Source organism: Acanthochromis polyacanthus, chromosome 3 (genome assembly GCF_021347895.1).
Source record: "Acanthochromis polyacanthus isolate Apoly-LR-REF ecotype Palm Island chromosome 3, KAUST_Apoly_ChrSc, whole genome shotgun sequence".
NCBI lineage: Eukaryota > Metazoa > Chordata > Actinopteri > Pomacentridae > Acanthochromis > Acanthochromis polyacanthus.
The window spans coordinates 20,655,606-20,682,885 of NC_067115.1; the positions used below are offsets into that span (position 1 = coordinate 20,655,606).

Below are 27,280 nucleotides of genomic sequence, written 5' to 3' on the forward strand. Positions count from 1 at the left end.
ATTGAAACTGTTGCGTTAAGCCTGAGGGCACGCCTCTTAAAAATAGATAGCCCTGTCATCATTCTTTAATACTTAAAGATCGAGAGTTATTTTTGGGAATTTCAAAATTAAAGGTGATATTTAAATAAGTTGGATTTTTTAGGGTATCATTGCCTAGTTTATCTCAGCTCTTCCTTTTTCATGTTCAGCTCCAGTTTGATTTTTTTTTTCATTTGAAGTGAATTTAATTAGTAGAATTGTGTCTATACTTTAAGATGATGCTCTTCCACTGAAGCGCAGATTGTCCAGGACAACCAAATAATGTGTTGCTTTGCTCACTTAAAGTCAGAGAGCCTCCAGTCTGTTACGTCTATCTTCAGATTTCAACAATGAACAATGAACAGTGACAAGTGTCACTTCTTATTATCATGAATGTCTTTCACTGTTGATGTGCTTCCCTCACCAGCCACCAGGAGGCAGTGTGTGACAGGTAAAATCTGGTTAGAGGTTGAATCTGCTTGGCAGGTAATAAAGCTGTGCTCCTGTTTCTTTTGCAGCCAGTGGCATTTGCAAATAGAAATTAAACATGTTATGTATAGTATAACTATTTATTCTTTCATGACTGCAGCTTGATAAAGAAACAGGGTCAGGAACTCGGAGCACACTGGTGCAGCTGCTGTAGAAATGCATCAGCAAAGAAATGTCAGGTTTTTCCATTTACATCTGATTAAAGTTTTTAACACTCCTGTGTATCATTTTGGACAGAGGCTTATCCAGTATCCCACTTTGTAGCTCTTTGAAGTGTGTGGACACTAACAAGTCATGACATGAAATGTTTTCCTCATTTGTAATGAACATCTTACATTGGAGGAAGGGGGTGGAGTTGACCAATGGGAAAGGGACAGCCCTTCTGTCCCAGATAAGTGGACTCACAAGGACACACACTCACACAGTTCCGCTCTCCTCCAGATAAGGCTTTAGGAAGTAGAAGTTTACATTGAGCATCTGGGGGAAGTCAAGGGTTAAAGAAGTTTCCCACCACTGCAGAAAGACCTTTGTCCTTTTCAGTCATTATGCCAAATCCCTTCGCTGCTGTAAACTCCCCCCTCTTCATTCAGTTTCTTGTGCAACCCCAGCATACTTGCATATTTCATTTCACATTTAAAAGCGCATGCATATTCAAGCACACACTACTTCACTCTCATCAGACTGCAGCCATGACTTTTAGTAGTATGTTCACACTTTGTCTTCCACAGAGAGTTTTACAAACCAGCTTCACTTTAAACACATGCACACCCACACACATCAACCAAGCTGTAAAGCAAAAGACAGATACAATGATATGGGCCATCAGAGCCTGATGAAGCAAACCAAGATAACGTTCAGTCTCAGCTGACATTATCTTCATTCGTCTCTCTGTGAATCCTCCCTCTTGTTTATCCTGATATGAGATGCCGCTGTGATTCCTTTGTCCAAGGAAATGATGGGAAAATCATATCTCTTATCTTGGCCACGACAGTAGAAAAATGAAGCCAGAGATGTGTTGGATCTGGAAATGGGGGTAAAAAGCACCGTGCCAGTATGAGCTGTAGCTTTCTCAATGTCATCAGTCAAACTTTGTTGACTCGAGAAGACTGAAGTGCAGCCAGTGACCTGTCAGGCAACCTGTCAGATTTAAAATGATTTTTTTTTATCACACTGAGTGCACATGCAAGGTAACCATATGTAACTCAAGAAAAACAATAACCAGCAGGATGATAAATCGCTTTAGCTTCACAGTACGGTAGCAGTATATGTATGTGCAGTAACTGCATTTCTGAAGCCAACAAATTAAATTTGTCCTTAGTTCAATTCAGTTTTGTTTATATCACATCAAATCACTACATAGGTCCTCTTAGGGCAGTTTGCGGAGTAATGTTCTACTCTTACAATATTATAATATAGAAAGAAGTCAAACAAATCCAATGATTTTGCTTCGAGCAAGCCATTAGCAACAGTCGGAGAAAAAAAATCCCTTTTGCCCGGAAGAAACCTCCAGTAGATCCAGGCTCAGGCAGGACAGCCATCTGCCTCGAAGGGTTGGGTGGGGGTAAAGGGGAGCGAGAAAAGGATGGCAGAGAAACAAACAACAAACTACAGATACCAGTAAGGTTGATGGGGCAAGTAACTGCAGACCAGAACTGTGCAGCTGCAGAGTCAGAGATATCTGCAAAGAGGACTAAAAAAATACGAGTGAGAGCAGAGACAATGCAATGGTGGCATATAAATGCCAGTGTATGAAAGAGAGGGGAGGACAGGTGCTCAGTGCATTGTGGGAAGTCCTCTTACAATCCTGGCCTATAGCAACAAAACAAAGACGTAGTTCAAGGTTGCTTTAGCCAGCCATAACAATCAGCTTTTATCAAAAAAGAAAGCTTGAAGTCTATTCTTAAAGATATAGAAGGTGTTTGCCTCCTAAATCCAAACTGTTAGCTGTTTCCAATAGCTGAATCTCCTGTTCCACGTTTGGAAACCACAAGCAAGCCTGCAGTGAAGAGAGTGAAGCGCTCTATCAGGACAATAGGATACCATGGTGTCTTCAAGATAAGATGGAGCTTGGGCATTGAGGGCTTTGTATTCAAATTCTTATTGACTTATTTGCACTGCAAAACTAGGTGAGTAAATCTGGTCAACTTCAGATCTTGCCCAGTCAGACAATGTGCGAAGTGATGAGTTCATATTTACACCAACAGAGGTTTTAATGACGAAGAAATGTTCATATTAACACACTTTTATCTAATTAAATTATGTTTTACTCGCTTGTCTGACAGAGAACATAATGAAAAAACAATGATAACTGCATATGTGTGAGTGTGTTTGTGGACCGACAGATGGACTTTTGTGCCACAGTCCTGCCATCTGCTGAAATTAGTCGTTTAGGGAACAGAGGGATTCATGTGTGATGGTGTGTTTCTGCTTGAAGTGAGCTTGTGTGGAAAGTTAAAAAAAAATACGAGGGAGCAGTCTTGTCCCTTATGTTGCACCAACTAAAGGTGATTATCCACTTTAGTGCGTGTCTGACTCTAAGATGATACACCAGCTTTTGGCCATTTGGCAGCAGTCTGAAACTGGCTGGTTGACTCCTTGTCACCTTGTATGACCATTACAACTGTCTTTTCCTAGCTTGTTTGATCATAAAAACCAGTGCAACAGAACAGAAGTGTGTTACAAAGTTGATGCACCTGATAACGAACATGCAGTTTATACAATCCAGTGGGCACAGTGGTGGTTCTGGGTTTGAACTTGTTGGTCGGCAGTGGATCTTGCTGTGTGGAGTTTGCATGTTCCTGCTGCGCCTGTGTTTTCTCTGGGTGCTCATTCTACAGTTCCATCACATGCATTGTAGGTTAATTGGGGATTCTAAATTGGCTGTAAGTGTGAATATAAGCGCGCATGGTTGTCTCTTTGTATTAACCCTGTGCTGAACTTGAACGACCTCTACCGGCTGTGCTTCCCCACCTTTTGCTCATTGACCTTCTACAGGATAAGGCAGGTAGGCTAACACGTGGATTAATGGAAGTTTATCTAACTAGCTTACGCAGATTCTGCAGTAAGGAAAGTTTATCACAATATTTCTGTTTCTCATAGGCACATATTTGCCAGTTTACATGCAAGAATCATGCACAGAATCTGACCTCTATTAATTTGTGTTTTGGAGATGTTCTTTGTCAATTGAAACTAAAGAAGTGTCACTAAATGTGACCTTGCAAGGTGGGAATTCACCACACTGAATACTGAGAGACCACTCAAAACAAGTATAGCAAGTATATTTAAATCCACTGTTGGAGTAATTTTTTCATAAATAAAAATCAATTCTGATAGGAAGACACATGGGTCTTTAAAATATGCCATGAAGTGACATAAATAGTCAAATTCAAATCACACACTTTTACTCCATCTGGACCATAACACCAACATGCATAATGCTCAAAAGATGTAGTTGAATCTCCATTTACTCTGTTGCCTGCTAGTCAGCAATGAACAGGTGAAATTGAACTCTCTTCTCCGTTTCATTTTTTAGCTCTTAGCACACAAACAGCACAGTGTAAAGATAAACTAAAATGAAAGTAAGGCATTTACTACCATAGAATTGAGTTCAGGCGTAATGGAAGTACTACATGCCTTTTCTGTTAGTAATCCTCAGTGCCTCTTCTTAGCTTAAGTAGTCTTTCCTTTTTCACCCTGCAGATTAATGTGCTAGATTAGCTGTGCAAGCCTTCTGCAGACGTGCTGCTTAGCTGACTGATTGGTTCCTCGGCTGACAATGTACAGGCAGTTTTTATCGAATCATTAGGCATACTCCAGTCTTAACTTTGCAGTAATCGGAAGAATTTGGCACGGACTTTAAAAGCGCTGGTCCGGGACTGAATCTTATGCTATAACTGAGATTTGCAATGATAATTTAGGGATTTAGATAATGCGCCTGCAGCTTTGTGGTTTTCGGGCAATTGAGTTCTTCGAAGAACACCGTCGTCTATTGAGAAAAGGCTTGACGGGCGAGCTTGGAGGAACTTGGAGTGAACTTTCACCTCCAGCCTTGATGGCGTGAAGTTCTTGGTGATGCTACACAGCAGACTGCAGACATCAGCATCACTCAGGAGAAGAGGAGACAGATGGAGGAAGAAGGCACAGCTGAAGCGAGAAAGGGCAAGTTGCCTCGGATGAGTTAATCTGTTTTGCACTGTAATTCAGCATTGACTGGAAATGCTTCTTGTTGTCTGATCCTGAAAAACAAATTCTGAATGTCACCAGTTTAGAAAGATAATTGTGCACGGTCTCTAAAAGTAGAAATTCTCCCTGTCTCTCACTCTCTCTCTGCTTTCCTGTCTCTCCACTTGGAAGGTTTCTATTATAGGTAATTAGCGTCATAACTCGGTTAGATGTCTCTCGAAGACATGCAGCAACCGCACAAAGAGTTTAATCACAGAGCTCCTTCCATCTTCTCTTCGTTTTTCGAGTTGAGTCAATCCTATCTCTCGCCCCCGCAGATCTAGCGAGGGGCCAGGGATTCCCCAGAAGGCCGATCCCCTCGAGTCACTCTGTTTATTTTTCATCAGGGAAGACTTCGACTCCAGAGCATCATGAGACAGCACATGTTGGTGTCTGTACGCACTGGAAAGGGTAGTTAGCTCATTAAGCTCCTAGAGTTGTACAAATTCAACAGCAGCTGCCACATAGAAACAAACTAGAAGGCTGGAGTTTTCTGTCTTAAATCCTGCTGGAGGGAAAAGAGAGACGAAAAGAGCTTGCAGGAGAGATGACTTCTACTTGCAGTGAGATGTACAACGACCACAAGACAGAAACCCTCTGTGAGTATCTGTTCAGTTCTTGGCTTTCGAGCTTGCCTGTTTTAGACATTCCCTCTGCAGAGATAGGAGAGCTGCCTGGTTCCCATTAAGGCCAATCAAGCAGAGGCATGATGAATCCTCTTCAGATGGGGATGTGGGAGAAGGATGCATAGAAAAATGCTGGTTGAACATTTTTTTTCTGCCTTTTTTCTGGCATTTTTCATTCTGTTGAGTTGTAGAAACAAGTCGCTGTGGTGGTTTAATTTGAAAGAAAACTTAATTTGAGCACATGGTAGCTGGAAGAGGTATAAGCCGCTATTTCCTTCTGTCTTTTGAGGCTCTCTGTATTAAGGAGTCCAGCTGGGAAAGCTTTGGTGGCTTAAACCGGACAAAAAGACACCACGGGCAAACACTTCCCCCATAAACAAATGCTCTGACTACAAAATGTGGTCAGTTTATCTTCTTTGTGGTCATCATTCTCAAAACAACACAGACTTCTTTCTCTGTCGGTACGGTAAAATACTGATGAAAAAGCAAACACAAGCCTGAGTTATGGTAACCTTGAGATAATATCTCCGAGTGGAGTTAACCTGGAGGGAAGAAGTATTTCACTGTCAGCATGTGAAGAAGCTCAGGATGTATACACAGATCAATCCATCTGTACTGTTAGTTTATGTTCAGTGATTTCAGGAGGAGGCCGAGTCTTGGAGGCCACTTCAGGGTGTCCTCACTCATCACACATGCTGTCTCCATTTGCACCACAGGGGAGCAGAGCGAAAAAACACAACAGGAAGTCTCCAACAGACCCAGCTATCTTCCCTGTAGATATCCAGGCCAGGCCAGATGTTCTTCCTCTTTCCCCTTCTCCCTCTTTTTTTTCCAAACCACCCCCCTCCTATTTTATCTCTTTTTTCACTGCCTCCTCTTTTCCCTTTACATCCTTCCTCCTCCTCCTCTTTGCTTTCTGCCCTCCCTTCAACTCTCCATCCTCCCCAGGCAAAGAGGATGTGTCACCAAGTCACTTGATCCGCTGAGTCATGGAGGTGACGCTTTTAATCAGCTCCATGTGTGCTCTGCTCTGATTGGGTGGCCTGCAGCAATCAGCCCTGACCTTTGGGCCAATCACAGATTTTCCTCCAGTTGGACTCACGGCACAATAGTCATCACTGCGTATTAGTTTTTGGTTACCTTTTCAGCCCACAGGATTTGATGATTTGATGTTTTGAGCTGTAATGGAGAATATGTTTTAAAGGGAGAAATAATGAAACACAGCTACAATCCCTAACATTGAGCTTTGCAGAGCAGTGCGACTTGACTTATGCAGTTAAAATATAGACGCACACTTTAATCGGTGCTTCTTCTGTTGTGGGTGGCGGTGCTTTAAACATAAACAAGACCTGTGTATCATACAATATTTAACCCTAAGCTTATATTCTTTTCATACATGTACAAACCCACATGTCTTTGCTCAAAACTGCCTTTTAGACTCTTTGCAGCACTAATAAAATCACACTATTACTACGAAGCAGACCTCTTCTTTGATCTGTGGTTTCCACCACGAGTGTGCCTCGAGGTTCATACTGACAACATTTACTGTCTCATGACAACCGCATGGAAAATATTTTCTTTGATAAAAAGAGATTTACGGCAGGAATTTGTCAAACGTTGCCACCCGAAGAAAGCATGTTCTTGAAAACAGTCAGCTTCATCCTGTTTCCACACTGGAGGATGGCCTGAGACAGATTTAGGACCCTGTTCTCAAGATTTATCAACATTTTGATAGAAAATGCATTGTTAGATTTATTGTTGTGATTGATTTTATTGATAACCCATGAAACACTGACAACCTGAACTGAACCCTGGTTTGTCAGTTACCTCTGCATACAGTAGTCCAGAGGCTGTAAATGCTTAGACAAGATAAATAGTCGTAAATTACATTTCACACAGGAGGTTGTGTTGCCCTGATAGATATTGTCATGGATCAGTTTTTCGATCTGGACACTGGAAGCCGATCTTTACCAGTTGCCCGGGTGTAAAATCAGTTTAAATGTAAAGTTTAAATCAAGTTTGCTGAGATTTCTTAGCATATGTTCCATGAAAACATACACCTATATAGCCTGTAGGTAGAAACTGATATATGTTCAGCATGAAGCACGGTTTGATCTGATACTTTTTGGTGCATTCGTGCTTTCATATATTCACATCAAAACCACCACCAAGTGAGAGACTCAGCTCCAGCTTTGACAGGAAGGAAGCATTTCTGCTGAATGCTATGAAAACCCCTCTCAGACCTTCAGTCTGTGTGCTGATGGAAAAAAAAAACTCCATATCAACAAAGGAACAAATTAATCACCCTCTTGTTCCACTCGGTTAAGCTCAAATCCATTCTATAACCAGAAATCTTTCTTTTTCTTTAATCATAAAATCTACTTTTAGCAAACAGCCCTTTGCACGTTGACTGCATTAGTATGTTGTAGTCAGCGGATTGGAAGTGATAAATGTAAATCTCTCTGTTGTGGGAGAGCTGGGACACAGGAAGAAGCATACAATAACGCTTTCCTGGGAACATTCGGGATTTGGAAGCGCTTTCATCTGTTTTGCAGCCAGTATTGACTTCAATGCAGCTTTAGTCTACAGTCATGTTGCAACATGATTATTTCATATTTCTGTGCAGTGAGTAGTGGTGGATTACAGCAAAATAAAAACAACATGTGCAGCAATGTGGCATGTAAAGCAGCAATGACAATTGGATGTGTTCACCTTTTCAGTATTCCTCTTTTAAAAGAGTAGTTTGACGTCGTAGGAAATACTCAGAAGGAAACAGCTGGCCTGGATCCACCCAAAGGTGAAATCCTCTGAATCTTAGCTGGTCCCAGTAAGCAACAAAGTCATTTTCAAGTTAAAAACTGAGAGATATTTGGTCTGAAGTCTTCAGTTTACTCTCCAACTAAAATGCAGCTGCATCTTCAACATGTCACGAAACAGATTTGTGGAATCTTTTTGACGATTTGTTCAGTTATAAGTTGAAAGAGAGACAATATACAGTATATTAGTAAGAAAGCATTTCTCCAAAGTTATATTCCGCTGGTATAATGCATGAAGAAGACCTAATACTACCTAGTATTATGAATACATAATACTTGTGTTGCACTTTTCAAGACACTCAAAGGTGCTTTACAATGTAAGCAACGATGCAAAGCATATATAAAATGGAGAAAGAAGCATATAGAAAAGGAGATTATGAGTTTTAGTCAGTGTTGAAAAGATGTGTCCTTATGGATTTTCTTGCGTAAGGGAAATGAAGAGGATTTTCTGATGCTTTTTGGGGAAGGTGGCCTCATTTTAATGCCTTTAATGTTTCCTATGAAATGTCGCAAATATCAAACTGAAGGTTACAGGCTGCCAATAAGGAACTTCCAGGACCTTGCAATGGGAGTAGCTGAGTACATTAATGTAAAATAAGAAATTGTTCTTACTGCTTATTACTATATTGACTTTGAGTTTCAACTACTCCAGAAGTAGAACTTACCCTTTGTCCCTCCAATATGAGCAGTATAAGCCTGCGGTTTGTGCTTCCTCTTTGCAACTGCTGATAAGTTCAGAAGCTCTGTGTGCTGGTTTACACTAACAAGGCTTTATTTATGATCCATCCGCATGTAGTGCTTTTTGCTCACTCTTAGTAGATTTTATGTCATTTTTTATTGTTGACTAAGCTTCGAAATGTACATTAAAGAATGACAATCTTCACTACAGTCAATAGTGTGAATGTTCAATCAAAGTTTTCCTTTTCTAACCTGTTTTAAACATCTTTTCATTGACTGATGACATCTTTAAAAAAAAAATCCTTTCAATGGAAAAATATCCACTGGGGTTGTTTGACATTACCAAGCAACCAGCTGAGACTCCAGGAAGCCACCTGTCCAAGAAAAACCATAACATAACACACTATGAATTATTTCATCAGCTTTAGTGGCACTTTTAGATTTGTATTATTATTTGGTGGGTACTAGACTAGCTGTCTCCCCCTGCTTCCAGGCTATGTTTAGGAAAAGCTAATACTTGCTCTCGCTTCATTTTTAGCATACAGATTCGAAAACAAGGTGGTGCATTTGTAAATGTTTCCTTTAAAGCTCGTCCAAACTTAGAAATGCTCTGTGTTAGTCATGGCTCTAGTCATGAGTCAGCCACAGTTTGAGGGATGGAGACGTGTGTTTGTCAGACAGAAAGACTGATCGGGCTGTGGAGGATTGAAGGAGAGACGACCAAATGATTTCAGCATGTCCCCCCACACACACACACACAAATACAATCTAATACCCTCCTCTGTGAAACAAACCAGTGGGAGGCAGAGAGCAGATGGACACACACAAGGACAGGGAAGGAGGATACCGCTTCTTGTCTTGTACAAGCACACAGACACTTTTTCCTCTCCTTCTCACACACACATAGACATAATTCCTTTTGCTTGTATTTTACCTGAAACACACTCTCCATGTCTTTTATTTCGACTGAAACAAATATGCACACACTTAGCTTTTTCTCTCGTGGGTTGCCTTAATCACACGTGGTTTGGGATAACTTTCTATAGCAACACTGTTCTCCATTCACTTTCTCCTGAATGAGGGGTGTGGCTGCCGAATGCCTCCCCAGCCACTTGGGATGGCGGTCACATGACCCTCTGGGGGCGTGGCCAAGGGGAGCAGCAGCCCAGCCTCAACCAGCTGGAGCTGTGATTGAGAGAGGAAGAGAGTGGGAGAGGAAGAAAGAGACAAGAAGGAGAGGAAAGGGTTGGGTGAGTTGTTCGATCTTTATGTTTGCTGTGTACTTTTCTGTCTTGCAAAATGAGGGAAATGAGAAAGAGGCATAAGTAAAGCCGTAGAGAGGGGGAGGAAGAGGAAGAGAAAGTGGTGGTGGGGTGGATTGGGGCTGTTACAGTTAGTTTACCAGGTGTCTCATGTGTGTTCTGTGCAGAAAAGGAAGTTTGGAGGCTGAGATTTGGAGATTGATTTAGTTTGTTAGAACACACAAATTTAGGACGAAGGCCTGATACTTTCTTCTTACTTTTTTCCCCTGCCTTTCTCCTTACCCATTGTTCAGCCATCTAGGAGAGTTTGGGGGGTCAGCACAAGCATGCTTCACCCCCTCCTCACCCTGCCCCTCCCCTCTCCTTTTCTTTCTTCCTTTTCCCTCCCATTGTGTCTTCAGCTCTGAAGCATGCATGGATAGTCAATGCCCCATCATGAGGCGTGAGTGTTGACCAATCAGGACGGCTCTTGCTTCTCATTAAGTATTCTCCAGGGTTCTCTGTAGTCCAGCTTTCTGCTGTAGCCCCAACTCTCGTCACATCACACAAAAGTTTCCAGGCTCTATTTGATCCAGTGCAGTGGATTAGCCAAGCACTGATGCGGCCAAGCTGTTTTGATGGGATTTCATTTTGACAATTCCTCGTGTCTGATCTCTGGAGAGTTTGTTGCCAAGTTCAGGGAGAGGTGAAGAGAGGAACAGGTCATATTTTGAGTGGGAGAGTTGCTCTTCCACAGGGAATACGAAGAACTCCTTTTCCTTCATAGCTGTTGCTTCTGATGGGCAGAGAATTAGGCTTTGGTTAGTCACTTTAATATAAAGCCCTGGAGGGGAGCATGATTTCTGAAATACCGGCTTTCTCCCATGTTTTTGGTGCATCACATGATCTGCTTTTACCCAGTTTGCAGTGCAGTGGCTGAATAGTTGCTTTGTTGGATGCTACAACCAGAAATCCTAGTCAAATCCTTACTTAAGTAACTCTTAAAGAGCACTCATGCATCTTTTTTGCTCTGTTTGCAGTCTAATCATGTAGAGTATCATCAGAGGTTTACACGTTATCATTTTGCATCTACCAAACACACTGTAGCATGATATTTGGTCAGTAAAAGGGACGCATTCAGCTTTGCAAATTGAGAATTTGCAAGCTTACAAGCGTCCTAATACCAGCAGCAGTACTGAATGAAGAAATTAATTTGCACGTTTTCCCACTGCAGTCAGTTTGCTGTATCAGTGCTGCAGCTTATCACACAATATATTTGATACCACTAATTCCTAATGCCGCCCTGTATCTGATTTACACAAAGCATTATTACAAAATGCTTCACATCAGGCACCAGTTAAAGTGACTTAGCCTTTGTTTGCATCCTGCTAATCAGTCTAGCTTGCTGATAGTAAGTAATTCAATCACCACTGATAAACACTTCATTAAGATTGTTCAGCGCCAGCAGCATTAAATAAATAGATTTTTTTTATTGCTGTTATTTAAACTCTGAGATGGAGATATTAGCCCTGGCAGATACGTTTTCAGGAAACCATGTGTTGTGTTACATAACTGTAACACACATACAGAAAGACTTTAAACCTTATTCTTCAAAGATAAACCCTGCATATACTAAACCTGCTGTTGTAATCATGTTGGACATTTGATACACTTTTATCCCATGTTTCTGACCAAAGAATTTACCCCGAAGGCAGCAGAGCTGAGAGGAGGAGAGGCGTGAACATGTTTTACAGTAAACAACCTGATTGACAATATTCTTTACCACATTACAATATGTCTTTACGGTCCTTCAGCTAATTGTTTCCATGTGTATAACGTTTCCTATAGACCTGTTTTTGTGCTCCAGTTCGTAATTTTTACATTTATCTTACCTTTTCTTTCTTCGTTGGCTGTTTGGGAGTAAGAAATAACTTTTTGTTAGTCAAAGATGACTTTTGCAAACATGTCCTGTGCTGTTTATCACTCGAGCAGCCAACAGTAGATATTTCAGTTCCACATGTATGTCACTGCTGGGAGGAAGTCAGACATGTCATGTCCTGTCAGAGGTGACAGCTTGTGGGTCTGCCAACACTGATTGGGTTGAGAGGAGAGGAGGAGGAATACGCCGGTTTGTGGTCGTGACTGTGTGTGGCTGTGGCAGTGTAGTGCCTCAAGGCATGATGGGTCATATGTCAGTTTGTCTTTAATTCAAAGATGGTAATTGGAAATTACAGAATATGGTCTTTAGCTTGTAGACAGATACATCATGATAGTTAAATTGGAATCCAGATACATAAAATGCACAATGAAAGTTCACAATTAATTGCACAAATAATGCTTTTATAAAGAAGTTTTAAAATATAGGCATCACATTCAAGATACAACAGTCTGGTCACCCACTTTTGTGTCTCTCCTCTGTTTCTGCATGCAGCTGAACTGATTCACTTGACTGTGGATAAACAGACAACAACAGCAATGTTGAACTCAATAGTGAACGCTGTCTTTTTATACTAATCATGTTGAGATTTCGACAAAAAGATGAAGACAAAAGTTTAGATAGTTGTCAAACATCTTCAAAAGGCCTCAGAGAGATGCATTGCTGAAAACCAAAATGCAAAATAGCGATCTGATGAAGACATTTAACCGTATAGTTTATGGACAACTAAATGGTGTGAATCTGAAAAACAAAACCATCTTCTAAGTGCAGAAATTGTCTCTGAACAGTGTCATGCTTCTCATTTCCTCATTAAAAGCTACACAACATTCAGCATTGAAATATGTGAACCGATCGGCCCTCTTTCCCGCTTCATACTTAGTGGTTGTTTGATTTACTGCACTATAGGCTCTGTTTGTCCTCTACCCTATACCAGTTCCTCTTCTGCAGCTGTGGACTGCTCTGCGGCGGGACCCTCCTAGTTCCCCCTTCCATGTTTCTCAGAAATGTTTGGGCTTCAAGTTATGACTGTGGTCACTGAGTCTGCAGCGCTGAGAGCTGCCCAGAACAGCGGGCTCTCACAATGGTACTCAGCACCACAACATCTTCCCTGCTGCGTCAGGCTTTGCTTTCTCATTTTCTCAGTCTCTGCTTGCAGATATTGATCCAAGGCCGTGCTCGGTGGTGTTGTGTTTGTCAGCTGGTTGTGGAACATTTATCTCGCCTCTTTCTGGCTGTGCCCTTTACCTCAGTGACCTTCCGTGTACAGCTCTTTCTCCGAGTCTCTTCTCACTTCTTCAATCTCTGTGACGTTTTCCTGGGACAGGTCGTTATTTACACCCCCAAAGGTTTCAGAGCAGCGAGCTGTATTTCAACACCAAGCAGCACCATCTGCTTTACTCCACATTCTCAGCGGGCCGTCACAAGTGACAAGACTTTAAAGATAAAGTGGGCCGGATGCATTCCTCAGACATGTTTTTTTTTTTTTTTTTTGAAGTGCCAATTTCTGTTTGTGTCAGCTGTAGCCATCACTAACCACAGCTGTTATGAGGGAGGAACACATTGGGATTTTTAATCAACGTGTTTGCCTCGTTTTATAGTGTGAATGGATAATTGAGTGAGAGGGATTTCCTTGTGGATGTACATAAGAGCCTTCACTGTCCTTCCAGCTTCCTACTGCCAACCTTGCTCTGTCACTACTGTCACTCCTGTAGACATCATGCTGTCTCAATCAGCCACAACAGAGTGCAGTGTGAAGCTGGGGGCCCTGTGCTCCTGAAAGCATGCATTTGCTTGGCACTTAAGGCAACAGTACCAGGCAAAAAGTGTCAAATACTTTCATGGAGCTTAAACTTGGCTACAGAATTGTGGTTGGCCTGATATTAGAGCATTACAGAGTGTAGACAAAATAATATTAACACCTCCTGGAAAGGGACAAAAGAAATATAATGCGAGTGCAGTAAATCATGATTTGAGGACTGCCGCTCATCTCAATATTGAAATATGTTACAGCTGTCTGTGTTTGGCCTAAGCTGTCATTCTTCTAATCCCTGACATGAATACTTTTGCACTTCTTTGACCAATGAAGCAGTGATTTGGGTGCAGATGACTCAAAATTTTGCTTTTCTTTAAAGATGCGTGCTAAAGTAATGGTTGCCAGGCCTCTGTATAGTAGACGAAGGCTGCTAATTAACATCCAACACAATAAGACCTTCCTTTGTGGCAACATTTGTAGTTACTTGCTTCAAGCTCATTTTCTATAAAGTATTTTAGGTTGAGCTGCAGGATTTGGACAGCTTTGCATATGTTGCCTCTATATCAGAGATGATTGGTGTTAGTGTTGTTTATATAAGCACATAAAAGATGACTGCAGTTGGTGGTGATTGAAATGGAAATGAGTGGCGTTTTGTTTTACTATACTTTTGTGCCAAGGTGAGAATGTATTCCTTACTTTATCCTTTACCTGAATCCTCGTAAAACCACTCCATAAAATTATGCTAAACTGTGCATATGGTAATCCTGTATTCATGTGACACTCTTATAAGTGTCCGTCAACTCTTGGGCTGCCTTCTTGTTACTGGACTAACCATCCATCTCTAGACAGCGGCGGGCATAAAACTTAATGATCTCTTCCTCTTTGGAGGGAGCCACCAAAAGGCCAGTGGAAATGTCATCTCTGGTTTAAAGAGGGAGTGGGGAGAGAAAGAGAGAAGTGGAAAAGTGGAGGGCAGCAACAGAAAAACACATTTATGTGCAGACTCGCATATGAAAGGAGAGGAAGAAAAAATGCAACTGAACTGCACCAGGGCAGAGATTCAGAGGTTTCACCTCATGGGAACCATGTTTTGTTTTTTTTGTTTTTTTTTTAAAAACAGAGCTCTTAGAGAGCAGACGATGTTTAAGAGCTGTCAATAATGTTTTGTGAGTAGAAGAACAGACATGATAGATTCTTCTCCTGAAGTTCAACCCTCTTAGCAGTAGCTTGATATTTCTTTGAAGGCAAAAGGGTGCCTGGTTCGTCTACAAATGGGAAAATTTATCCAGAACCTGTTATTAAGCAAACACATGAATTGATAAAGCATGACACTTCACCTGTGTGACTGATGATAAACATTCAGGGATGTTTTGTCCTGTATCAGATCTGAAGTTTAGTAGACTTCCACTGAAAATAAGTTACCAGAAGACTGAATAGATCTGTCAGGTTACTGATTTTAGCATTCTGATGGGCCTCAGTGCAACAGAGTTAAATCCTATGTGCCTGCTACAGAAAATATGAGCAAATAATTTATTGTTGATCTCATTTCTGTATTTTTCAGCTCATCTCGCAGCAAAATATTATTAGCACACCCAATAAACCTGTAAATGACAAAAATTGTCACGTGAACTGTGTGAATCCAAAACTGAAAACAAATTATGGTCAACTATAAAACCCTCCTAGTTCCTTGTTTATAGTGTCAGTCATCAACCACACCAATTAAACAGTTTGGCTCATTTGTACTAATTACATGTTGCGCACACTGAATCGTCTCACTGATTTCTCTTTTGTCTGTTTTCTCCTTCACCTCCTGCTTTCTTTTCCTCCCTGCAGCATATTTACTGGCATTGTCAGCCAAGGTCTGGGCTGGAGTCAAACAATAACAGAGAAAAAGCCTTCGCGTATAATTTAAAGCAGGGCCTAAAAGTGGTGATGTGGCATTTGTGGATCGATGGAAACTGAATTTCTTTGGTTTCAGGAGGCTTCTCAAGAAGACAATGAAGGCTTTGTCTCTGGTGATGGCGTGTTCAAGTTTCACTCGGTGAATATTAAATGTAGGGGTTGGATGTGATGTGCCTGATGGGATTTTAATGAAGGGCTTGAGAGGGGAGTGTTGAGTTATGTGTGAATGTGCAGTGGGAAGGGGGATTCTCTGTTACAGCAAGACAGAAAATTATATCTGATCGAAGGGAGGGGGGGCTGCCTGTGTGTTGGTTTTCCAGGAGGATCAGATTACCGATCAGTTTATGGAGAGAACCAAGTGGGTTTCATGCTTCAGGATAGCGGTTATTGATTTCTGTCAGCTAAATGTTTGCATGTAGCATACTTTTTGACAACTTAATATGGTGATTCTATGAAAGTTGAGGCACTACAAGAATGCAGCCCGAGAGCAGTTTGGTGTTCTCTGGTCTCTGTAGAGTTATACTGGAACTGAGCGTTAAAAAAAAAAGCTGCTTCATTCTCCTGTATGTTTTATACTCTAGCACTTTAAGACTGCACAACCTCCTTTGTGTTGTGCCTAAAATAATGTATTTAGAGCCAAAAATGTTATTTTCACAGGTTTTGTGTTGTCTTCTTAAAGCCTTGTCATATACAGTAATGACAGCATAATCCAGATTTGCTCATTTCACCTGATTGTGCACTGACACTGTACCGTGCATTGGAACTAAAAGGGTAAAGGTAAAAAAAAAAAACTGCAGAAAGTAAAACTGACTTTCTTTTACTTTAGCAGTGCATTTCCATTTAGTTGGTGGACAGATTTTATAAGAGTAGTTAAAACTGAAGAGGCAAATTCTGAACTATGCAGATTTTTAGTGCTGGTCAAGCTCCAAAAACTGGTTCTCAAATTCCCAAAGTGCAGCTTGATAGCATTTTTCATTCTAGCTTCCCCAGCTGCTTCATGTCCGTGTCTTTCGTACTCCATCTCCCAAGTTTGTAATGTGCACTCTGTGTTCAAAGTTTGACGTCTGCAAGCTCAAGCTGAAATAACTCCGATGACACGGCTGACATCATCGGGGTCATTTTTCTCAGACGTGACAAAGTTCTCTTGAGAGCCGGAGAAGACGCTGGACACCTGTAGCATGTCTAGTGGAGAGTAATCTGTTCTTCAGGTCTGAATTTGCTTGAGTACTGCCTTAAGCTTCACAAACTGTTTTAGTGCAGATGTAAAAGCTGTGGTTTGTCTGCTGTGAAGCCCTCAGCGACAAACAGGAAACCAAACAAGTACCAGATAAAACACATGACAGAAACTCGCTTTTATAGTGCAGTGCAAGAGAGACATACGAGCACTTTCAAATGCACATGCTTAACCGTCCTTTGAAGAAAACTTTGTTGTATCCTGGGTACCATAAACAAACAGCAAGATGGCATCGTCATAAATACGATGCTCATATAAATTCCAGTTATGAACCCTGAAACGGCCCCCTTAAGTGCCTTCATTTGAACTGAGATCAGAATAATCCCTTGATGGGATCTATCCATTCACGCAAAGCAAAGCCTGAACTCATCTCCATTCATTAAACAAAGCTCTGAAATCTTCTAATCCTAAAATGCTGCTTTTGCATGACATGAGGCAAAGAAAATCTTCTGCTCAGTGTGAGGTGATGTTCATTCATAACATCCGTTTGTAGTTTAACCATTTTTTTTTCATTTATTTTGTATTAATGAAGAAAGTTTAGTGGAGGGTCAAATATTTTTATGCATTCTGCATAAAAAAAGGGGCAGTTGGAGTGAAAGGGATGATAAATCCGGTACGTGCTAACTATCTAAATATGCTAGCTACCTTAATATTAAAAATCTTTCCTAAAAATCACAGACTGCACCTTTAAATGGTCAGTTTGGATCCATTCATTCACCTGTTTGGTCCTCTGCATGAATACATTTCCCATATATCATTCTGGTCTCGCATGTCTGATGCTTCCTTGAGTCGGTCTCATTTGAAAACAGTTTGGATTCAACTACTGAAGTGATCCCAGTTATACGCTATGCTTCTGCTCATTTATAATGAGCTTTGCAGAGAAATGTAGCTTTTCTGTGGCAGAGGCCATTAACGCGTTCGCTGTAAAACATAACGCTTCAATGGAGACACTTAATGGCAGCACTGTCACTTATGTACATAAGGCCCATAAATAATTGAATTAAAGAAGTCGATTGCTAACTGCCAGCTAATCCGTAGCTCTGAGACTGAAAGTGGGATCATGAGGAAGCGGCACTGGTATAAATGAAACGGTCGGACCATGTGAGAAGCAGAAGTGCACATCAAAGCAGTAGGGTGGTTGCCAGGCAGGCGCTTTCGGCTCTCCTGGTTCTGCTGTTTGTTCTTCCTGTTTTTTCCTCCTGTACTCGTGTCTCACATTTGTGTGTTTGCCTCTGCTGCAGTGTTTGTCTATTCTTAGAGAACAACCTCGTAAGCTAGCAGATGGCCGGAGGACTGGCATGGTCCTGGTGCCCAGAAAGGTCGTTTGGCTGCAGACCTGGACTGTGTCATCAGAGCTAATCTGCATTCTGTCATTCAAAGGAGGCTACTGATGCAGTCAGAGGCTCAGTGTGACAGAGTTCAGAGCAGGGTTAGCCAAATGACAATTTGTGACATATACAAACATTTACAAAGACAGGCTATTGACAAATCGACTCAAATACCTCAGAATTACTGTATCTCCTCCGAGACACGGCCGCTCCGTGTCGGGTTTCTTGTCAACAGCACTGCACTAAATCAGCTTGAGCTCCCCAGGATGTGGTATTATCAGAGGGTTTAGATTACAGCTTGGATTGAACTGTGCTCCTGAATTAACATTGATGTCTAACCCTTTTTCCTGATAGAATGAATACCTTAGCTTGCAGGGAAATTGCATCTAGACTTGTGGAAATATTTGTGCAAAAACTAAACCTTGTCTGGTGATTATTTACTGACAGATGATAATAGCATCTACAGAGTTTTAGCCAAGCCAAAATTGGCTTCCCAGTACGGTTCATCATTTAACCATTAGACTGTCAGAAAATTGAAAGCATCAAATAACTTATGGATGCTATAGAGACTCCTGGAGGTGTGGTGCCCTTCCTTATGGGTCAAAATTGTAGCTCTCTTGTCCTTTTTTGGAGGAGAAGAAAGGGACGTTTGAGTTCATAGGTATTCAACTGCACATTTTTTGTGCAAAGAGGAGATTAGTGCAGATTCGTGTGCCCTAACATCACATTATGGGAGGGCACATATCTGATGTGTGGAGTACAAACGTCTATGATCACAGGGCACATGCAGTTTCATGCTGTTTAATTAAGAGGTGGTTATGCTGAATCTTTAGAGATATACCATCAACCTTAATCACTGTCTAAAAGTGTATCTGTTCTCTGTTCCCTCAGACAAACCTAAAAACCTTTTGCAACACTCTATCCAGGACAGTCACTGGGACCTAAGAGTTTTTGTGGGGATTTTTTTGGTTGGAATATGTGAAAAAAAAATGGTAGTTTGAGCATCATCACATATCTGTAGCTTCCCACTGTTTCCTCCTTTACCATCATACACTTTCTATTTTATCTGAGGGAACAGGAAGACAAAACTCTGAGTAGGAAGTTGACATTCAAAAGTGGACTCTCAAGCCTGCTTCATTTACATGCATATTCTCAACAGGCATAATGCTGTAAACACATGTCATAGGCAGACTGTTGTTTTGTGGTGTGAGAGAGACAGATCAAGGCACAAAGGCTTTTATATCTGTCGAGGAAAAAATGTAAATGCTGGAATTTTGAGCACACATAGACCAAAGTGAGGAAGTGCCTGTCTAAATGCAAGCTGCTCACCTACTTAGAGATAAACATATAGGCAGGATGGGTGTCTCCATTCAGCTTCAGGTATATGTGTCTGTGGTTGGTAGTGTCGATTTCTGCAAACCTCACACAGACACTAACACCAGCTTCTGTCACAGCACAGGAAACGTTGTCTCCTCCTACATTAACAGGAGTGAGTCGTCTGCTGCTGCCGCTGCAAGCACGTACTAGCACATTTTGGCAGCTGAGTTGTGTTTTAGTTTGCTTGTTGCAGCGGTGCTTTGGCACACAGCCTTCGTCTTCTAGCAACCGGTCCTCCTTAAAGTGAGGTAAGCTGTGATTTGTAGCTGGACGCTGCTGCTCCCAACGAGGTCTGTTCATTTTGTCTTCCTGATTCATTTAAGGTTGCAAAAAAAGAGCAGCTGTAAAGTTTCTCTGTGGTTACAACTTCCACGTCATTTATTTCTGAAAAGCCAAAGTGTCTCTGGTCTGCTGACATGAGGTGGTTTCTAGATACCGTTTATGCAGCATTGGGGAGCAGATGTACAACTGTTCCTGTATGTTTCTGACAGTTTGCATGATGGATTGTCACTTCTGCATGTTAACTTGTACAAACGGCGGTTGCTCATAAATGCGAATTTTGAGTCTGGCATCCTGTTTCACACAGGAAATGAACAGCTCAGATCAGTATCTTCTCTGGTCTTCACACCAAACTCATTGTTCATTGCAGTTATTATGACTTCAGCTGCACTCGTTCACATATCATAAGAAACTGCGACAAAAATCCACAACTTTTAATTGCTTTGCTCATGTCTGTGTGTCCTTCAGGGTCAGAGGTCAATCTGAGCCACAGCAACATGTCTGAGTCCGCCAAGCCTCACCCTCAGGGTAAAGGAGAGAAGACCCATGTGGGAGACTCCAGTTATGTGGGCATCGACGCCATCCTGGAGCAGATGAGGAGGAAGGCAATGAAGCAAGGCTTTGAGTTCAACATCATGGTTGTGGGTGAGTTAGGCACCCGTCACCACTGGATTAAAGCCTGTGTTGTTTTTCCAGACTTTGTTTGGGAGGATTATAAGTTATTGTAACCAAAAAACTGTAAATATAGTGAGAGAAGGTGATTCTTACATTGTTTGAGTCCCTGGAACGATGTCAAGAGGTAAACAATTGAGCTTGAACTGGCCGTTGAACTCAATTATGTCCTCATGTTCGGTTTGGATAAAAATTTTCCCAAAATCTAATCTGACACAGATGTATCCAAGAGGGTATAAAGCTGTAATTGATCCCAAATGTGTTGTGTTTACAGCAGCTATTGACTCAGTACTGAATTCAGCAAAAATATAAAAAAAAGATCAGATGGGAATGATTTCAAACATTTTCAGTTCATGCAGCAACAACACGAGATGCAGAACAAAGCATGCAGTAAGTTAAAGGTGGTGTGCTTTAAGAAGGTCATTTAAGTTACACGCGAGACACATCTGGATTGTTACTGTCACTTAAAACAGGATATGCAGGATCTGGAAATATTCTTGTTAGATTTGTCAGAAACCTTTTATCAGCTACTTTTTGATGATGCCATTTGAAAGAATGAAAGAAAGAAAGAAAGAAAGAAGCTACACATGTTTGAACACATGGTTCTGCCTGGTAAGAGTTGGACAGCGTGGTGCCTTCCTCAAGAAACTCCTTTTTGTGTGTTTATATGATATAAAAAGCAAATACAGTCTCTTGAGTGAATCTAAAGAGGCTGTCAGGCTGAGAAAGTGGCATAATGATGGTGATTACTGTGACAAGCTGACGCACACACTCCTATGGGAGCTCTGATACGACTACACACCACTATTAGGTCCCACCATCAAGCCTGCTTACACTTACGTGGTTGCACACTCATGACACATGACTGAACCTGTGAAAAGAATTTCGAAATGTGTCTTCCATCACACATGGAGATATGGTGTATCAGCTATAATCCAGCTATATATTTTGTTTTGTTTGTGGTCCTACTGGCATGTTGGAAGCGAGTATAGAATGCAGGTAGTTTGATTTCAGGCCCTGCAGGGCATGTCGATAGATGGCATGTCAGCGCAGCTTCGAGGAGAAATCTTCCAGCATGACAAACAAGGACTTGTTGCATAGAATCTGTTCATCGAAAGAGGTGTGTTGATTTATAGATGCTGAGGAATGAGGTGAAAGCGTGCGACAGCTTTTTAAGTGAGAAAATAGCGTCAGCGCAGCGTGAATATTTATTTGCGAGGGAAAACAAAGTGCCTGAGTGGAGCAGCCCTGTCTTTAATCTAGCTCAAATGTGCATCTCAGTTTTCATTATTGATGCAGGCAAACTGCACATTTCTACTTAACGCTGACATGTATCCACTTGTAGTTTGACACCTGAAGAATGAATGAAACTTGTGTTGTGAAATGATTTACTGTCTAACACTGCGAAATGACACCCACACTGGAGACTGGATATGATAAAAGTTCATATTAGAAAAGAGCAATGATGAGTTTGATACTGGAGGGAGCTTTGATTTTACAGAAGAAACATATCAAGCTCTTCTGGGTAATGTGTTAGGAAATACTTGCCTAACTCATCAACAGGGTGCTTCCTGTCACTGTGAGGCTAGTATTGACCTGCCATTTGGTTTTGACTCATAACATTCTGAGAAACATTTCTCAATCCCTTTGCTTCCAAAGATGATGGCCATTGTTTTGTGTCTAATTAGACACAGGGGTGAGTGGCAGTTGGGCATTACTTCTGTTTTTCTGTTCACTCCTTGTTACTGTGTGCAGTCAGATATCTTTAGGTTTGATTAGCTTTCTTTGCCTGAAGTTTCGTTTTTATCAATATTTTATCTTCTGAGGTTTTTGATACATCAAATCAAACTGTTACGACCATTTTTATAAATATCCATTCTTTATGCTATTGGAATGTTTGACAAATCGGAGATGGTTGAGGAAAAAATGTTCTAAATATCAAATGATTTAAGATGGAAAGAATGCTAAAAATATAAAATAGAAATGAGAAATTAAAAAAAATGATCTTTTCTGATTTTAATAAAGCTTCTGTTGGCAAATAGATTTGTCACTTGGATGGTCAGTTCGGATGCAGCAGCTGTGGTCTTGGCCCTGTCCCTTGTGGTTTTGTGGCATTCGACCAATGCGTTTGCCTAATTCCTCCCCTCAGCTAGTTGACCTCAGTGAAGGTGTCTGAATGTGTGTGTCAGTGAAAAGCAGAAAGAAAATGTGAGTGTGTGCTTGTGGGCGAATATGTGCAATTAAGTGGACAGCATGCGAAGTGTGTGTGAGGTGAAAGAGGTGGAACGAGGTGCCCCGAGTGTCGCAGAAGGTCTCACGGCTCAGCAACACCCCAAACACAACATTTATGTCCACAGGGGCTGCAGACAGAGAGTGGAGAATGTGTGCGTATCGGTTTTTACACAAGAATGAGTTTATCACAAAAACTCCTGAAAACTTCAAAACAACCTAGTTTGAAAATGTCTTACCAGCATGTTTTGATTGTTGTTTTATCATCCTTGTGGATCACATCTATGTGTTGTTCTGCACAGTAAAGCACAAACTATAAGTGTCATAAATGTATTCCGTTACATAGTAAAATCAAAGTCACTTTTTTCTGGATGTTTTTGCCACCCTGTGAACTTTGCTTGATCTGTCCCTGACAATACTGGGAGTAGTATTCAGATCCTTTACCGAAATATAAATGCCAAGACCCTCTATTACAAGTAGAAGTCCTTAAATAAATCCAATGTAAGTAAACATCCAGAAGTACTGGTAGAAAAATACAGTTGAGAGATTAATTTTAAACCTCTAGTTTGGCCCTTTTGATTGATATATTATGATTTCATGAGATTATTAATACTGAAGCATCAATGTGTAAACAGCACTTTACTATTGTAGCTGCTTGTTTGACTTTGTTGTAAATACATCATCAGATGATTAATGGGAGAGAGAAAAAGGAGAAACTAATTTCTTATATACAAATCAGTTCTCAGTATGGGATTTTTTTGCAAATGTTTCATTTTCATTGAGATATCGGATATTTTAAAGATTTATTCAGATTTAAAGCATGTGAAACATTTAGGGGCAAATAAACACGTTTGGGGCGAGGCATTAACACCTCAACGACACACAACCTTATAAAGATGTGAGAGGCTAGAAAAGTGGAACACCACCAGTCTATTCTATGTTTTAAATGCTTGCTGGGAGCCCATTGTGTAAAATCAAGATCTTAAAAGTAACTGAAGCTGTTCAATAAATGCAGTGTAGTAGCAAGTATAATATTTGTTCTAAATTATAGTAGAGATGTATAAAGTAGCCTGAAATGGAAATAAACATTGTACTTAGGTACAGTACTCAAGATGAATGAACTTAGTCATTTTCAAAGCAGTTTTCAAAACATTTGAAAGAAATAAGTTCAGACTGAAGGTAAAAACATAAGCTACTAGTGCCCAATGTGAACACTGTGTGTAAGACTACTTGTTATATATAAAGTGTGACTCTTACATTAGTAGATCAATAGCAAATGTCATACAGACACTCTAATAGTAATGATGCAATATGCAAGAGGAAATTAGATTACTCTAATATAAAATCCACTCAGGACTGAATAAAAACGTATCGGTGCAATTATCATAATGCGCACTTTAATACGTGAAATCAACTGCAGTGGACCGTTTTCAATTAGAAAAATGCAGTCCTAATAATTTTACAAATATATATTCCAGTCTTTTTTATTCTCAGCGATTGCTAAGTTTGTTCTTCTCAACAGAAAGGTTTAAACAGACTGTCCAAATGTGCCTTGTTGCCTCCCTGTGCCATGTTAAATTCATGTTTATCTTACAATATATCACAAAGACAAGCATGTTCAAGAGAAATATGCAGCGCAGTAGACACGACCCAAGGGAATTCATCCTCTGGTGGGTAATGCATCTTCTGTGTGTGTGGTCTATAAATCTGTCCTCTTGGCCTCCACAAGCTGCTCGTCTGACTCGGCTGTCCTTCTGGTCTGCTGACACACTTACACATCCACATATAGACTTGCTGCACATCCAATACACTGCTCTCTTTTGCGGTTTTGTTGAAAAAGGCTCTTATTGAGTTTTCTGTTGTGAGTATTGAAGGTAAAGAAAAAACAAACACTACTGAAGGTGTTCCTGCTTCCTCTACATGTGGTTTGTGTCTTTTTTGCTCAGGTCAAAGTGGCCTGGGGAAGTCCACTCTGGTGAACACGCTGTTCAAATCCAAGGTGAGCCGTAAATCAGTGCAGCCAAACCCGGAGGAGAGAATCCCCAAGACCATCGAGATCAAGTCCATCAGTCACGGTTGGCCGATGTTCATTTTAGTAGCCTGCAGCTTATATGCTGTTCATGTGGCATAATTAATATCCAACATATGTTTTCAGGCTTTTATTTTTCAGAGTAATATGCCATAGAACTAATCAAATAGCTCGTCTTTGTCTAGACATCGAGGAGAAAGGTGTGAGGATGAAGCTGACAGTTATCGACACCCCTGGCTTTGGAGATCAAATCAACAATGAAAACTGGTGAGCTGAAGTTTACCTAATCTGAAGGCTGCAGTAGCTGTTTGCAAAGTCGCCTCCTTCACTGCTCCAGTGTGGCTGCTTATTACTTTTTAATAAAACGGGATTTTATTAAACTTCAAGTTTAGCATTCGAAAAAAAAAAAAAGTTGCAATGCTTGATTTTCATGCCCCTGAAATTCATATTTATAGTTTCTTTGTTGTGCTTTAGGAAGAAGTATTTGTGTAAAGGAGGAATATCCAAAAACACATGATTTACGCTGTCAAGAAATGTCTCAAACTCATCTTGGAAATCCTTTTATGTCACTGGGAGCGATGCTGAGCTGCAATATGATAAGCTAAGCCTTTATTAATCCTCCAGTGGGGATATTTGCATTGTTACAGCAGCAAAAGGGAAGATGCAAACATTTAAGAAATATCAGTATAAATACAAAAATAAGTATAAATTCAGATTGTCCCAGTTCCCCTGGATTTGGAAATATATACACGTTAGTGACATTCCAAAGATTCTTTCATGAGTAGAAATACTTATGGTGACATATAAATATTGCACAGATTTGCCATTAAATACGGAATACTGATATAGCGCAGATTGTTGTATATGTAGAAACATTTATTTTGCACAGAGTTTTCCAATGTCTGAAATATTCATAATTGGCAGCTTTAAGTGTGTTTAAATTGAAAAAGAAGTATGACAGTGTTTTAGAGTGTTTTCACATATCTCTGAGAATAGATGGTAAAGCTTTACAGAATATTATGAAACCAGAGACCCATCACTACAATTCCTTTATTGCTGCTATAAATGTAATGCCTGTAAAGCAGAGGTTTTGATTGCGAGCTCATTTAAAATGAGTTTCTCATTTCACTGCTCTGTTTTCTTCATTAGCTGGCAGCCCATTATGAAGTTCATCAATGACCAGTACGAAGTCTACCTGCAGGAGGAAATCAACATCAACAGGAAGAAACGGATCCCAGACTCCAGGGTTCACTGCTGCATATACTTCATACCTCCCACTGGGCACTGGTAAGATCACATAATAAAGAGACTCGTCCTTGTGACTAAGTGCCCCTCTTTTATTTCCCACAAGTACAGAGATGAATCAGGCCCTCTGGGAATCTCCCTTGACCCATTGTCTGTCCACAGCTCTTTAACCACGTCCCTCTCCAGCTTCTCTTTTTCATCTCGCTCTCTCATGACCACATGTGGAACTCATTCTCTCCTCTGAGACACTTCAGAATCACTCGAAGGGTCAGATTGCACAAAGACTTGGAACTGGACTCGACAGCCCCCACTGTAATGCCTTCATTATTGATTGTTCTCCTTACTCCTCCTCTCTCTGTTTAGCTATCTGTGATTAAATAGAGAGGTGGGACACCATGTGGTTTACAGCTCCCTCTTTGGTAAAATCCACATTTCATTAAGCCTGTGTGCCAGTAAAAGAACAAACCTGGAGCCAAAGCCGGAAACACACAACTGTCTTTAGCGTAAATGATAGTTTGCAAAAAAAAAAGAAAAAAACTGACCATGTCTCTCTCAAGTTGTCCTTAAAGTGCATGTGTCCTGTTGAGCAAACAGTGGAAGGCAGTTTATTTCACTTGCATGACGTTTGCTTTGGCTCGCTTTACTCGTGCTGAGATAATACAAGCCACATTCGGTGCTTTGTCAGGGGTTGGAGTTGTTGTCTTCAAGTCAGCTCTGCAATTTGCTCGATATAACGGTGATGAGTTGTGCGTCCTTACGTGCGCTGAGGAGGACAGGCAGCCACTTGTGCAGATACGCAACTGCATTTGAGCATTTGAGGTTTAATAGAGGCATCTTAGGGTTACCGTACTGAGCAAATGTAGATAAAATCACTCATGTGCACCAGCTGTAAACATGCCTTCCTGCTACGTATCCTAAAGACAGACCCATCCACTGCTGCTTCACATTTCTGTGCACCAGTAACTCAACAGTTGTCCACTTAGACGTTCTTTCTGTGAGTGGGGGATGACATGTGTCCCGCTGTTTGACAGACCCCCTCATCATCTGCTCATGCTGCCACAGCTGCTGCTCCAGAGAATGTTCGTACCGTCGTTCATGCAAAGCAGGGCCCAAGTAGTGGACTCAAGTGGGCAGTGGGCCTGCTAACACTTGCCTTGGATGTGTATCATCTTGCTTACAGCTGCAGAGTTCAGCCAGTTCAATGCCC

At 41.0% G+C, this 27,280-nt stretch overlaps 1 protein-coding gene across 8 annotated transcripts in view; it reads left to right on the forward strand.

The window, feature by feature from the left end:
* The window catches only part of LOC110950946 (septin-9-like), a 128,975-nt gene that overhangs the window by 89,746 nt on the left and 11,949 nt on the right, over positions 1–27,280 (forward strand). For 5 of the 8 annotated variants that reach the window (XM_051945499.1, XM_051945498.1, XM_022193817.2 and 2 more), the window contains exons 3-6: positions 20,367–20,543; positions 24,746–24,874; positions 25,014–25,095; positions 25,978–26,115. In XM_051945499.1, coding sequence (XP_051801459.1) covers positions 20,367–20,543; positions 24,746–24,874; positions 25,014–25,095; positions 25,978–26,115 — 526 coding nt within the window. Of the gene's footprint in view, positions 1–5,153; positions 5,328–9,969; positions 10,099–19,753; positions 19,868–20,366; positions 20,544–24,745; positions 24,875–25,013; positions 25,096–25,977; positions 26,116–27,280 lie in introns of those variants that run through there. The other 3 variants (XM_022193818.2, XM_022193819.2, XM_022193820.2) reach the window with 3 other exon arrangements.